Source organism: Patagioenas fasciata, chromosome 2 (genome assembly GCF_037038585.1).
Source record: "Patagioenas fasciata isolate bPatFas1 chromosome 2, bPatFas1.hap1, whole genome shotgun sequence".
Lineage (NCBI taxonomy): Eukaryota > Metazoa > Chordata > Aves > Columbiformes > Columbidae > Patagioenas > Patagioenas fasciata.
This window is the reverse complement of record NC_092521.1, coordinates 63,496,570-63,511,130: the sequence shown is the minus strand read 5'-3', so window position 1 is coordinate 63,511,130 and position 14,561 is coordinate 63,496,570. Positions and strand designations below refer to the sequence as shown.

Sequence of the window (14,561 nt, the reverse complement as noted above, 5' to 3'; positions counted from 1 at the left end):
TGTATATTTAAAGGACAGCACATTTTCCCTTCCAATTATTTCAAGTAAATACTACATGCATTTTTTAACTCTTTTTATACTCTTGCAAAATGAGCATAGAGTGTGGGTAACGCATTTTCTTTCCCAGATTAATTCCATCTACTGAAATTTACTGAAGAGTGAAATCGACTGAAGGTTGAGAGAGAACAGCACTGATGTTAGAACCTCCTCTTTCCATCTCATGACAGATCTAGACCAGCCTGATTGTCAGAATACACTCTCTGATGAGCAGAAACATCTGTTTCAACTATAGCTGTGCTATATTAATAAAGGAAATAATATCCAATTTGGAGATAAGTGTAGGGACAATCCTTCAAGATCAGATCAGCTTCTGCAATATTTAAGTTATGATGACCATTTACTTTTTAGCAAAAGTTAGACACCAAATTTAAATTATAACTTCACAACCATTTTCCATTCAAACATTTCATAGACAAAAAACCCATCATTTTAGGAAGCAAAAGTGCAATCACTTTATGAAAAAAAAAAAAACAGAACAAGTGTCTTCATAATTATAACTCCTAAAAATTTTTTGAAGCTTATTTTACAATGAAAAGCAGGAATCAAATAGTAAAATTTTTAACTACTGATGTATGTCTTTGAACTTTCTACACAGTCAAACAGGTTAGGTCAAATGTTAACTTTTCATAATACTTCTGTACAATATGAGAGGATTGTGTCAAATAATAAATAAGATACATCCACATTTTTCCTTTCAAAATAATTTCTACTGAAACACAGAAGATAGAGTAGGAACACTTAACCAATTCATTAACCTGTCTCACATACATGGGTTGCATTGGTACCACTGCTAAAAGGACAACAAAGCACCGTTATGGACAGTAGTTTCTTGAATACAAATGCAACCTGTTTCTAGATCTGAACTGATAAATAAGATGAATCTCATATAAGGAAGCTCTGAATCCAGAAGTAACCCATGTTTATGAAAGTAAAGATAAATTATCTCCATTGTGGAATGCTTATATCTCATTTATATCAAAATGCAGCATGCATAATACTCTCTCAAAATCACAGCCATCATATCAGATTCACTCACCCATTCCTTATTGATTCCTCCTAACTTACACAGGAGATGTCCACAACAAGAATGTTTTTGTGTGTAATATTACATAACTCAACAGAAACACAGCTTTACCTTCATTTTCAGTTTGCAAATGAAAGTCTACAGTATTTTTTAAGCCTTCTGGAAAAAGACTATTAAGAACTCACAACTTGCATCACCTGCTAATAAAAATAATTGGTAAGATCCAATCTTTCTCATTTTTATTTTTTCATCTGTTTTTTTGTTTGTTTGTTTAATAGAAACAGAGTAAAGATTAAAAGAGTGATCACCTATCAAAAACCTTAGGCTTTCTTGATGTATAAACTAAACCAACAGAAGTAAGTTTTTCTTTCTTCTAACAAGTAATTTTCACCTTCCTAAAAGTGAAGTTAAACTAGAGAGCTGAAACAAAGGACAGAACAAATCTTTGCTGAAAATAAGAACAGAATTATTAGGCCTGTTTTTTCCCTTCCTTTTCTGCTTTTTCAGATCTACAAGAAACAGCAGGTTGTGGTGAGGACTACTTGCAAAGGATAATTAAACTGCAAGTAACAACATTATTTTTTTGTGGAAGGCTAGTACTAGGATTTTTGCAATGACAATAATGGCTATGTAAAATTAATACGCATTTGCTTCAATGTACTGGCATTAGCACTTAAAATCACACAAATACACTTCAAAAGGCACTCTGTATCAGAAAAACCTAACCTGTGTTTACAGATAGCTAGCACGTTGAACTAGGGTTAGTATGGGTGCCTAAATACGAAAACAGCAAAAAAGCAAAAAGGCCTCAAAAAATAACCACCTACTTTAGTAAGGTTTTAAAAAACAAATGTCATTTCGTAACAGCATACCAAAGAAAATAAACGATCTGCATAGATCCCAGCACTTCGCTGACTTGAAATGCTACTCCTGCTTTTCTCAGCTATCACCATGAAAGTAACATCTGCTCGTTTTGCCACAATCCCATGATTGTCACCTTATTTTATAGTGAGTTTTCATATGTTCCTTTAGCTGTGAGGAAGTTTCAAATTCCTTTTTGCAAGACTTGCAGCTGTGGATCCTATTGCCTGCCAATTCTTGACGATGTTCTTCCATGTGTATGGACAGCTGACTCTGTAAAGTAAATTCATCTCCACACTCTGAGCAGATAAGATTCTGAAAGATATAATAGAGACTGATTTTGCAAAAGATTCCCAAACGGCAGCACACATGCATAAGCTTTGCTCAAGTAGATGAACGTATCCTTCTATGGACATCGGCAGCTGGAAGCAAGTAGCAATAAAAGTATACAAGTGAAAGAAGTTTTTGAGCCCCATAATATGAAGCATGAACAATGATCACTGTAAGCTTATAGTCATATTTATATTTTAAGAAACTCCACTGAAACTGAATTCTAAAAGAGTTCAAATGGTAGCAGAAACAAGCAGCTCAGTATAATCACCACACTCCCTATTTCCTTGGTAGGCTCATTCACAATAGACACAGAAACATAATTCAGTGACATTATGCCATGGTCTACATCAACACTTGCAAAAAATACTACTTTCTAACTAAAAACACCTTAACAGCAGGTTCAAGGATTTCACTTTTAGTGATATAGACTGTCCCTTACTTTTTAACAGTAATCCCACCACAGTTACTACTGACTTTTCTTAAGCTATTTTCACAGAAAATACGAAATATATAAGGACACAGTGTTTTTGACAGGTATCTCTTCAACCCATTAATTTTACAGCAGTGTTAAACAAGCCACTTTCCAGTTGTATTAGTATTCCATGTCATTTAGAATGGAAATTGTAATTTTAATGCAAAAGCATTGCCATGTCTCTGAAATTCAAAGGAAGAATCAGAGTCAGGTATAATTTCAATGAAAAGTGTAGTTCAAATGAAAACTCATAGTTCTGCATTTATTTGATGTTCTTTTGCTTTTCAAAACCATTAATTTCATTTCACAGTTTATCTTTATTTTACAAAATCTAAGCAGAGAGTTAAGATTAAAAGTATAAAAATATTCACCACCTATTTGGCAATACATCTGCTACATGTTCCTTACTGGTGTGTGTAATAACTTCAGACAGTTTTTGTCTCAGTTCATTTTCCAGTAACTGTGATTATCACTGCAAATGGAAATGTTTTTTATGTTCCTCCCTTTTTTGTCCTCCTTGAATGACCAACAAGAAAAAAAATAAAGGGCGGTATTCATTTAAATAAAGATATTGACAAGAATGCTTTAATCAAGCGGAACAAAGATATGCAGTACTATTTTTAAAATGCTTTGACAATAAATTTGTTCCCTGAACAAAACTGAAGTCCTTTAATGAAACAAAATACTCCCTCAAAAATTACTTGTTTAATCTAACCTAGAGATCATTATTACTGGACTCAAGTTATAGTGTGGGATGATAAATAAATATTACCATCTTTTTCCAGGATCTACATTCAAATCTGAATAAGACTACTTCCTACTTAAATATATTGTTATTATACAACAAATTTGGTTTATGATGACCCTTTTGTACAAGTAGGGAAAAGCCATCGAAGAGAAGCTTACAATGCATGCTATACTAACCTCATGGGCCCCAAAATTGAGAGTTTGTCAATCTCGTCTCAGCATTTTTCAGACACACCTATCTATGACATTAAGTTGCTGTTACACATATTCTATTAAGCAACTTCCACAAACAAAAGAATAGCCTACCAGGAAGTATTTGATACAATGAAAGTGTATGTATTTGTATTCATTACTGTAGAATTTGCTGTGGGAAAGCACGGTCATGGTAAAACAGAAAAACTGTACAAAGCCCCAGGAATGCATCGAGCCAAATAGCCTCTCTCTGGAATTGGCAGTACCAGATTTATTTTTTTGTTCCTCAAGCAAATAAAAATGCACCATCACACACAGAACAAGTACTTCCATGTTAATCTCACTACGGTTAGACTCACCTTCTAACATTAAACAAAAGGGGTTAATCATATAATGCTACATAATGCTTAAAATTCCAAAACTCAGAATCAATCAATCATGAAAAACTGCACTTCAACACAGACAAACTCTTCAGAACCTAACTGGAGAGGACAAGAAGCTAATCACACCAGTTTCTTGCTATTGCCCTTCTGCACCCACGTGTAGATAAGCTGGCTGATGCAGCACAAAACAAGGCTGAAGTTAGCCAAAGCTCAGCTTTGCGCAGCAAATTCAACTGCTACGTATGTTCTCCAAGTGTGTATCTTTGCTTTGTTTTCAGATTTTCAGCCCTTCCAACAGCAAAAGTAAGAACAGCAAACAGAAGGAAGAATGTACTCCACTGATAACTTCTTACCCTGCACATTAGGAAAAACTCCTGCACGGCAGCTGGTGTCATTGTCAAGACCCTCTGCTTCAAGTTCAAATTCCAACTCTCTGCTACAGGCCCTGTGCATAATTACTGGGAAAGTAATTCCTGCAATTCTGTGTGAATTAGTTGTTACATTCATCTCTGTTTTATCACAGAATTATAGTGCATTATAAGAATACATTCATTAGCAATTGAAAGGTGTCCATATTTTCACAAATTTAGTTTTGAAGCCGCAGACTGAATTTTAAATTGGAAGACATCACACAACCTATTCTTCTGACGTCTGCACCAAGTATCAAAATCAGAGCTGCTGAAGCGCATGAAAAATCACTTAGCAATAGAAATTAGTACTAAAAATCACTCTTAGGCATCTTTTTTGATGCTCATTTCCCTTATTCTGATGTTTTTAGCAATTCATAAATCACGTTTTCTCAATAAATACCCACTAAGCTATGTATCATTATAGATACATGAACATGCAACGAAATTGCGCTCAAGTCCTCTCATTTAACTCAGTGTACATGGTAAAGCATGAACTGATAACGAGATTAAAGACGGAAAACATTCTCTACAAATGGTATTCCCTGCCTGGTTTAGGAGGAAATGCAAAGGACCGATCATCCCAAACCTACTGGTCAAAACTCTAAGATGCCTGCACTTGGTATGGAGAAACATGCAGTTATTATGTTTATGGCTTACGAGGAGAACTTGGGCAATAAAAGTGCATAGTTGACTCAGGTCCAACTCTCCAACACAAAGTGCAATATCAAAAAAGCCTTCAAGGGAGGAAGATGTAATTACATGATTGAAAACTTTACTTTGGGCAGTACAATCAACTCTGGCAACTACAGTTAACACAGTAATGACTACAAAGTGTACAAAATACTACTATGCATTAACTGTTTTCTAAGAATCTAACCAAAGTCTTAAAAACTGAAAATGAAACTGTGAGAGGGAAAGGAACAAGAAGTCCTCTCAAATGAAACAACTACACAAAAAAAAAGGAGTGGGAGTTCTAAATAAGAGAACAGGTTCATGATGCAAGAAATAGATGGTAAGAGTTACCTCACCATGACATCTGCCATCAAAAATGGTCACCCAGACTCTTACATGTGGGCTTATCAATGTACATGAAATCACAGAAATTGCTTCAAAATAACAGCATTTGAAAATAACTATTCAGTTAGTAAAGACAGGATGGGAATACTTGCTTATATGCAGTATATTAATTTCTGCTACTATTTTTAAAACAACCTCCCCACTAAAGTTCTGTATTTCTTCTGAATAAAACCATTTATTCAATCCTCCAATCTAAAGCATGTAGGAAGGGATTAAGTACAACTGTTATGACACATCTTTTCAAAATCTTAATGAGGTTTAATGAATTACCTCTTCTTTCTCATGTAGCATTATATGAGCTTTCAAACTGGCTACTCTGGAGAATTTCTTGTTGCACACAGGACACGTAGGATCTTCACCATTGTGAGTACATTTATGAAGTGTCAAGTTGAATTCAACATTAAACGACATTGGACACTGGTCACATCGGTGAGGCTGTTTGTTAAAATCACAATAATACAGAAAAAAAAATCAATCTTCTCATAAGTTACGTATAGCATAGGTAACACATACAACTATGCAAATCAAAATGTTTAAAATTTTAAAAAGAGCAATTAAAGTACCCACATTTTATAACGATCCTTAATAATATCAGTCTTAATTATTTTCTCCTCTTTGCACCTCACTAGCGAAAATGCAAATACAGCATCTCAAGATCACATGGGGAAAGAAGCCAGGGGAACTAAAGACAGCAGAGACTTAAAACTGTGACTCTGAGGAGAGTAAAGTCAGCCAGAGAGAAGAATGAGCAAGAGACAGAAATAAATTTTCCTACTTTAACTGAGATCATGAACTCTCCTTAAGCAAAATTAATACTCGAACCAGCAAAGAGCTTAATTTATGCTAGGATTGACTGCTCTTCAGTTGGTATCTGCAAAATCGATTTTCATTAAGAGCACCTTCACTTTTAGATAAACAAAAGTGTGGTTTTAAAAAGATCAACTTCCATTTTTATATCATCTTTACAACACTGAAACATTTAAATAGTTCTTTGTATACATTAATTATCATCTCGAAGTCCTACATTTTGTGAAAACTAATCTGTATCTACAGCTACCTCAAACAGTAATAATATTATTTTTTCATCATTTGTAAAGTAGTTTTAGCTTTGTGAAACAGAAAACAAGGAAGAGAAATGAAATGTTCCAAGTTACAGATGAAACCTGTGGCAAAAGCTTAATTTAAAGTCAGTCCAGTCTTACTCACATATCTGTATTATTCTCATTCTTTCACAGATTTGTTTTGTAAGTAGCTAAAATGATGACATTAAATTACTGATTAATACATACATATTAAATTAGGTTGATTGACATTATTGAAAACAGCCATAAGAGACTAGCAGGGTCCAGTTAATCAATGTAAGCATTATTTTCTTTTTATTGCTAACATGTAGTATCAGTTTGCAAATTCGATTAAAAGAAACGCATATGTTTTCTTCACCTACCTGAATATTTCAGAAATGAAAGAAAATGGCTAAAATTAAAAGTTACTGAACTGGAAACAACAAACTAACTAAGTGGCATCAAATTAAGGTACTGTCTCAAAGGACGCATGAGGAAACACGAAAGAGAAACTCCATCAGACTCTCGAGGTCCCCAAGTAGTAATTGTAAGTGACGTAATTTAAAAAAAAAAAGTGATTTCTTGTGTTAGCTTTACTTATCAATATACATTTTTATTTTCTACATTTATATCTACTAAAATTCATACCTTGTCATTTTGCTCATGATCCCTCATATGGCGCTGGAACTGGGTCTCTTTTGGAAAAGACAGCAAACAAACGTCACACTTACGGAAGTGAGGTACTTGGTAGGGAAAATCACCGTTCTCTATATTCGGTGTCAGAACATCATCTACAAAACAAGCATAGAAACATTTGTATGAAGTCACATGTCATTTACTTTTATTGTAAAAACCACAATTCTTTGAAGCAGAAACTATTCAAACTCCTGTAAGATTTTGACTTATATAAGATTCTAACTTGACTGGATCTTCAAGATCTTGGGCAGAAACATTACTGCTTCCATTGACACAGGATCAAAGGAATATGTCCATCCCTCTAACTGCTAGTCACAAAGCAGATAAATAATCGCCTTCTCCTAGCAACTTGAAATATAAATATAGAAAAGTAATATATATTTTATATAAGATACATACATAAATTTTTTATTTTAGATATATATATATACACACACATTCTTTCTGTGTTCGATAAACACCCACAAAGTTTGCACAAAATAAAATGCTGCCAAATATGCTCCATATCAGTAAGGTACCAGGGGTTAATATTACATCATGTGTTTCTAAAAAAACCTCTTTAATACTAGGCAGTCAGCAGTTCTGACTACATTGGGTTTTGGCCCTTTTCCACTCCTTTATCTCTCAGCTACACATGAACTCAATGGAGAAAAATAGTTATTTTTTTTTCTAATTGACCATACAGTTTTCTTGTTTCGAACTCCAAGTCACACAACTTTTGACACACAAGTTGCAAGCTTCTATATCTTCTTGCCGAAATGGCTGAAGTCAGTCCTATTAATAATTTTCTTATATCTTAAATATTTCTCCAAGTAAGTTAGACAGATTTTATACTTGAGAAGATACTGTATTACTAAGGAAGTTATCTTTATTTAAGAAAAGCAATTGGCTAGAGGGGGTCATATAAGATAATTCAAAGCAGTATTAATGAAACAAAAATAAAAATCAATTGACTCATGCTGCCAATAAAGGACACTAAAGAGAGGAAAAAAAGAAAACACGACAACATAAGTTCAGTTTCAAACACTGCCACAACTGAACACAGTGCATTAACAACAGAATGCAACAGGATGCAAAACAAAGGAACATTCATTTTATTATCTAGACATGTAAGGTCTGATGTTTTCCTTTAGGAAAGTCAGTACTTCTCACTATGTATGCCAGAATTAGGCATGGAAAGTAACAACACAACCAAAAGTTTATAGCATCGTGTTTACATTTCCAAAAAAGAAACCAAATGTTATGATTCATTTAATATTTCTGCTCAGTACTGCACCTACCTCAAAGTCCTGTCACATTCAAGAAATAACAAAAAACAAACAAACAAAACCAACCAACCAAATGCACAAAAAACCCAACCAATGAAAAAGAAAACCAACAAACCCCCACACACCTATCTTACATCCTGATCACTTTTTCTTTTTTTTCCCTGCTAAAATTCTCATAAATAAACCTAAAAGAGCTTGTAGTCGAGGGAGCTCTAGGAAACATTTCAGCACAAGAAATCACAACTAACAAGGTCCTGGGGACTTTCAGTTGTCATTAGTTGCCATTTCTGGACTAAGTCATCCAATGAACTGTTGCTTTGCAAATTTTAGTTTTCCATCCTTCTGTTAGAAACAATTTGCTTAAGTATCACAGGAGCCTGGAGAAAAGCAGGCTGAGGGAAGACCTTATTGCATTGCAGCATGGAGGGTGTTGGTCTCTTCTCCCAAGTAGCAAGTGATAGGATGAGAGGAAATGGCCTCAAGTTGTGCCAAGGGAGGTTTAGGTTGGATATGAGGAAAAAATTCTTCACGGAAAGGGTTCTCAGGAATCGGAACAGGCTGCCCAGGGAAGTGGTGGAGTCGCTAAAAGGCATTTAGATGAGGTTCTTAGGGACACGGTTTAGTGCTAGAGTTAGGTTATGGTTGGACTCAATGATCCTGAGGGTCTCTTCCAACTGAAGTGATTCTATGATTCTATCACAAATCTTTAATGTGCATAAACATAAACTCTAAGCTCTAAATTCATAGTATATGCAAACCCTATCAATAACAGGTATTCCTTCCATCCCTGAAAGTCACAATTCTTCAAAAGCTGAAAAGCACAACTTTTATTACAAGACACAGTCCTCTAAGCGGTCCTTGTGATAAACGTACCTGAGTAGAATAAAGGGCACAAAATCAGTTTCTGTAAATATTGGCATGACAAGAAAAAAGGAGGTGAAAGAAAAATCTACTGCAATATTGAAATACAAGAAAACTTGATGCAAGAAGCTTCCCTCTCCCATAGAAAATAAGGAGTAATTGCTCAACCCCATGAAGGCTTGACCTCTCACTTTAAATTGACAACAGAAAAATGATCCAATCCATGACTTTAGAAAGGCCTTTAAACCTTCTCCATGAACCAAAGAGATTATAATCTTTAAATGTTCACTCTTGAGATCAAAGACCCTGGACAACACACTAAACCAATGCTTAAACAACCTGAGTAGTGAAAGTGTAACTTGGAAATAATCAAAGGTGCTAATTTCTCTACAAATGAAACAGACAAAGCAACATGCCCACTAGCATCTGAATAAGATTACCAAGCGACTGACTGTTGAGGCCAACAACATTTCTGTATATAATTTTTATTAAAATGTGTATTATATTTGTATCAATCACAATACTGATTAATCCATAGGCTATGAATTTTCTTCTGGGATTCAAATAGGAACTTAAATGGACTATATGTTAAAGAAAAATTAAATATCCATGTGATGTTTCAACAGAATTCGAGTGATAATTATATGAAATCATACAATCTGATGGGCAGAGCTATATGGGAAGACAATTATTTCAGCTTTTCTTTAAAAATAAGGAAATGCTCACCACTCAAATAAACAGAAAGGGGTAACAAAAGCATAATCTTCAAATATTTCATGGTAAAGAATAGAGAAACAGCCTGGAACTTTGGCAAATGAGCTTAGCGTATCATACCCCACATTGAAGTGTCAGGAGTTTATCAAGGCCAGGCCATCAACCCAGAGCTGCCTGCAAGCCTGTCCACCTTCCTAAGTGTCCTCAGACCTCCAGGAAAAAGAAATAGGAGGCACACATTCAGTAAAATTGTTGTTTATGTCTATAACACCATAAGCCATTGCTTTTTCAAATAAAGCCTTTGCAACTCTAAAAAGACAAATTTAATTTCTTTTTGGTCCTATTTTTCATCCTGCTAAGGAGCAAAAGCCAGACGTTTGAGAGGCAGTCCCGCTTGAAGGCGGTTTCTCGGCAAGAGGCCTCTGACTGCAGAAATGAATCTAAAGGCCTTAAGGATAAGGCAGAGCGAATCAATTTAGGTTAGATTCCAGAAATCTTCAAAGGCTCAACTATTGGAAGATCAGGCCGAAGACTGCTCTAAGTACTTACAGCCGGTATGAAGAGAAAAGCAGTCCCGTTTGGATTTAAAAGAACTCTGAAAGTTCAACTGTTTCACTCAAAGGGCGGGACTGAGATCTAATGCAGATTCTAATTAAAATACAAATTGATTTCTTCATTAACACTATGTCTGAACTAGCTTAAAGGAAAGATTAGACTATGATAATATTTTTTCACTGATATTCTCACTAAAATACAGTTTGATTCTCTACTACCAGACAAATACTGGGTATGTCTGAGAACTGCACAGCTCCCTTTTATTAAAGATGCAGGAAGTGACTTTCTTATTTTATTCTTCTAGTAACAAGGAGAGTATTCAGAATAATATCCCCAGTGAAATCCAGCAATTGCATAACAGTAAGGACAAAACTGTTATGATGCATTTAGAACTGTGAAGACTGAAAAACCAGAAAGATACTGTCAATCAAAAAAGTAACAACCAAGTGAGCTATATTTCCACTTTTCAGGCAGATGTCACAAACTCAAAGTATGTCTTGAGTTTGTTTTCATTTCAGTATAAAAATGAAGTAACAGTTTGACAGCAGGCGTTTTTTTGCTAGAATTATTAACCAGACAAAGACATTATTTACATTGATACCTCCATATCATAGCAAGTGAAAGTAATAACCTACATTATCATATTTCAGGGCAATCAGCAATAAAAGCCAGTTGTGCAATCATCTTCCCTTGTATCAGAGAGAAAATGCTTTTAGATGCATTGGCCTAGACCACAAAACAAGCCAAACACTGCAAAATACTGAACCCATCTTAAAAGCCAGTATTTCTGAATACCCAAAAACATGGAAATAATGCCAATTCAATAAGCTGGCAGTGGGATATGGATCCTGTACTTTTAAATACACTGATAAATCTACTGAAAAAAATAATATCCCTGTGTATCAAAGCAAAACAAAAATACTGGCGTGTGTGACATAGCATTTGACGGTCACAATTCACCACTTATCAGATTAGCAACCGTATCATAAATAGCTAATATGGTGCTCATGCTCCCAGAAAAATGTAAGTACTGGGTATACAGATTAAGCAACGTATTTGTTGTCAGATATCCTCTATCCAGATGAAAAAAAAAAAAGTCTGCTGTCTGTTAACAAAGTAACAGAATGTCATTCAAGTCAACAACACAAAATAAAAAGTCTGAGGTTTTAGTTAGAGAAGATATTAACTTATTAAGCATATAGCATCAACAGGATCACAGGAAAAAATGCCATGCTCATACTAGAGGGAAGCTACTCATTGCCATACATAAACACACACTCACAAAACACAATGTTAGAGTAACAAAACCCCTGAAAATAAAAAAAAAACCAAAACATCAAAACCTGCACACTACAACAAATATAAACCTCACTGAACAGATGCAAAGTTTAAAACACTGCCATTTATTACTATTAACTGCATGGAAACAGTACAAAAGGTACTATTACTTTCTGTATTTTTTTTAAATTTGCATGTTTGTCTAGTGGCAATATAAATCAAGCCTATTTCATCACAGTTTGAGACAGTCAATACAATTAAACTAAACAGAGAGCACTTAGCTCATTATGCACTATCAAACATACATTTTACCTGTATTCTTACAGTTTGTCCAAAGTGCCCAAAAATACCAGAATCAGATTTTAAAGTACCTATCAAAGATAATAAACTTTCATTCTAAAGACAGACTTCTTCAAATACTCTTAATGTTACAACCTTCAAGTTCTTTTGAAACTAATTGCCCCTCACAGAGCAATAGCAATCAAAGCCTCGGGTCAACTCAGCTATAGATTTCTCCGATAGAGCCTTCATGAAAGCTTGACCTTGGGAGTTGAGTCAGCAAGCAGGTGCTCTCCACTATAAAGACAACTCAACGTGGAAGCAGGAAGACAGAATTAGAGCACCCCCAACCATTCCTTCCTTATGTAAGCAGCACTGTGCCTCACAGCAGCCAGCAATCCTCTCTGCAAGGCGCAGATGGACCCATTCAGCTGTAAACACCGCAGAGCCTTATTAGATCTCCAATAGCTTGCTCACAGCCAACTGAGAGGACGCTGCAGATACAACAGTCAAGCTTGCAGAATTCGTGAATGAAAACTCGTCACTGAACTTAAACGGCAGCTGGCAAGTTTAGGGACAAAAGAGTCCGACCCTATCAAAACCTATTTACTAATTTACAAGTGGAAAGAAAGTGGTAGGACAAGAGAACAAAACAGCTATGGTGATATTGGTGTTTCCTCTTGCTACACTAGAAGTCATGGAACACAGGTGATAATGAATCATTAAAACATTTTGTTTAGTTCCGCAATCATAAATGGATCAGGTTAGCTTAAAGGTAGCACAGCACTCAAACAGAACAGTAAGCAGTCAGTCCTCATGACTTCTAATGGGAGGAGCAGAGGAAAGACTCAACACTCAATCCATGTATCGGAGCAAAATCCAGAAATTATTTAAGATTTGCTCATATCAGGAAAGGTAGTTTTATTATGTGCTGGTCAATAATCTGTAATTTAAAGCAGTGCAAATCCAGACGTGCAGCTTCCAGGAGCACACTGCTGAGACGGATGTACGTGTGCCCATTGCTTGGCATTTGCCAACACAAAGCAGCTGCACTCCTTGCAGGACCACAGAGGACTCCAGAAGTTGCAAAGCCACCCTGATGCGCTGCAGGCAGCATAGAAGCCTGACAGAACACAGTATTAACAGTGCCATCGTGGCTGGTTAGATGCTAAATAGATTGTACTGGGTCTGGCTGGGATGGAGTTAACTTTCTTCATAGCAGCCCATATGGTGCCATGTTTCAAATTTGTGACTAAAACAATGCTGGTAACACAATGATGTTTTAGCAATTGCTGAACAGTGCTTGTACAGCATGAAGGCCACCTTTGTTTCTCACTCTGCCCCCGCAATGTGTAGGTTGAGGGTGGGAGAGAGGTTGGAGGGGACAGCTGATGCAAATTAACCACAGGGATATTCCCATGCCAAGGAGTATCATGCTCAGCAATACAAAGTCAGGGGTAGTTCTTCCAAGGCAGCGTTTGCTCAGAGACTGACTGAGCATCGGTCTGCTTGTGGGAGGTGATGAATGTCTGCCTCTGCATCACTTGGTTGGGTGGGGATTTTTTTGGTTACTTGGTTTGGTTTACTTTTTTCCTTCATTTATTAAACTGTCTTTATCTCAACCCACAAGCTTTTTCTTGCCTTTGCTATGCTAATTGCTAAAACTAAAACCAAGGTAACAGTTTGAGGGATTATTACTAAGAAAGTATTTCTAAGATATCCAAGCTTAAATCTGATAAATATATTCATAAAAGGGCAGGAGAAAACATATAGCAATATAAATAGAACACAATTTTCCCTGCATGTTTTCTTTGCGCTACTTTAGCTGCCCAATAGCAGCAGCAATCACTTTCTAGTGTCTCACAGAGACTCCTAAGGAAACTGAGTAAACAGAACTACCCCTCAGCCAGTGCTTCTCAAATGAATGCTGGCAATGATGCACAACAGACTACAGAAAATTCACATAGCATAAAACTCTGAGAGGGCAAACGCTGTAACAAGGGTTACTTAGAACCACAGTAGCCACACTGGAAACTCTAAGGCCACACACATGAATAATTTTTTTAAATTTCCTTCTCAGGTTAGAAGCTATGTCACAAGAACCTGTGTACATGTGTTATTAGCGTGTTAACACCAATTTTGTGTTAAGACCAGCTTGTCCTTTTCTTTCTTTAAAAACATATGCATGGAGTACCATTTTTTCTAATGCATTCTTGTTTCATAGATATTCAAGGTCTCATCCTAAAATTTTCAGAAAGGCAAGAGCCAAGGACCTGCCACACCTTTGTAA

At 35.8% G+C, this 14,561-nt stretch overlaps 1 protein-coding gene across 8 annotated transcripts in view; it reads right to left on the bottom strand.

Annotated features, from left to right (window-relative positions):
- The window catches only part of ZNF236 (zinc finger protein 236), a 77,545-nt gene that overhangs the window by 59,422 nt on the left and 3,562 nt on the right, over positions 1-14,561 (bottom strand). For all 8 annotated transcript variants that reach the window (XM_065831323.2, XM_071804314.1, XM_065831324.2 and 5 more), the window contains exons 2-4: positions 7,269-7,411; positions 5,830-5,994; positions 2,082-2,260 (exon numbers count right to left, since the gene is read on the bottom strand). In XM_065831323.2, the coding sequence (XP_065687395.1) occupies positions 2,082-2,260; positions 5,830-5,994; positions 7,269-7,411 (487 nt within the window). The remainder of the gene's footprint in view (positions 1-2,081; positions 2,261-5,829; positions 5,995-7,268; positions 7,412-14,561) is intronic.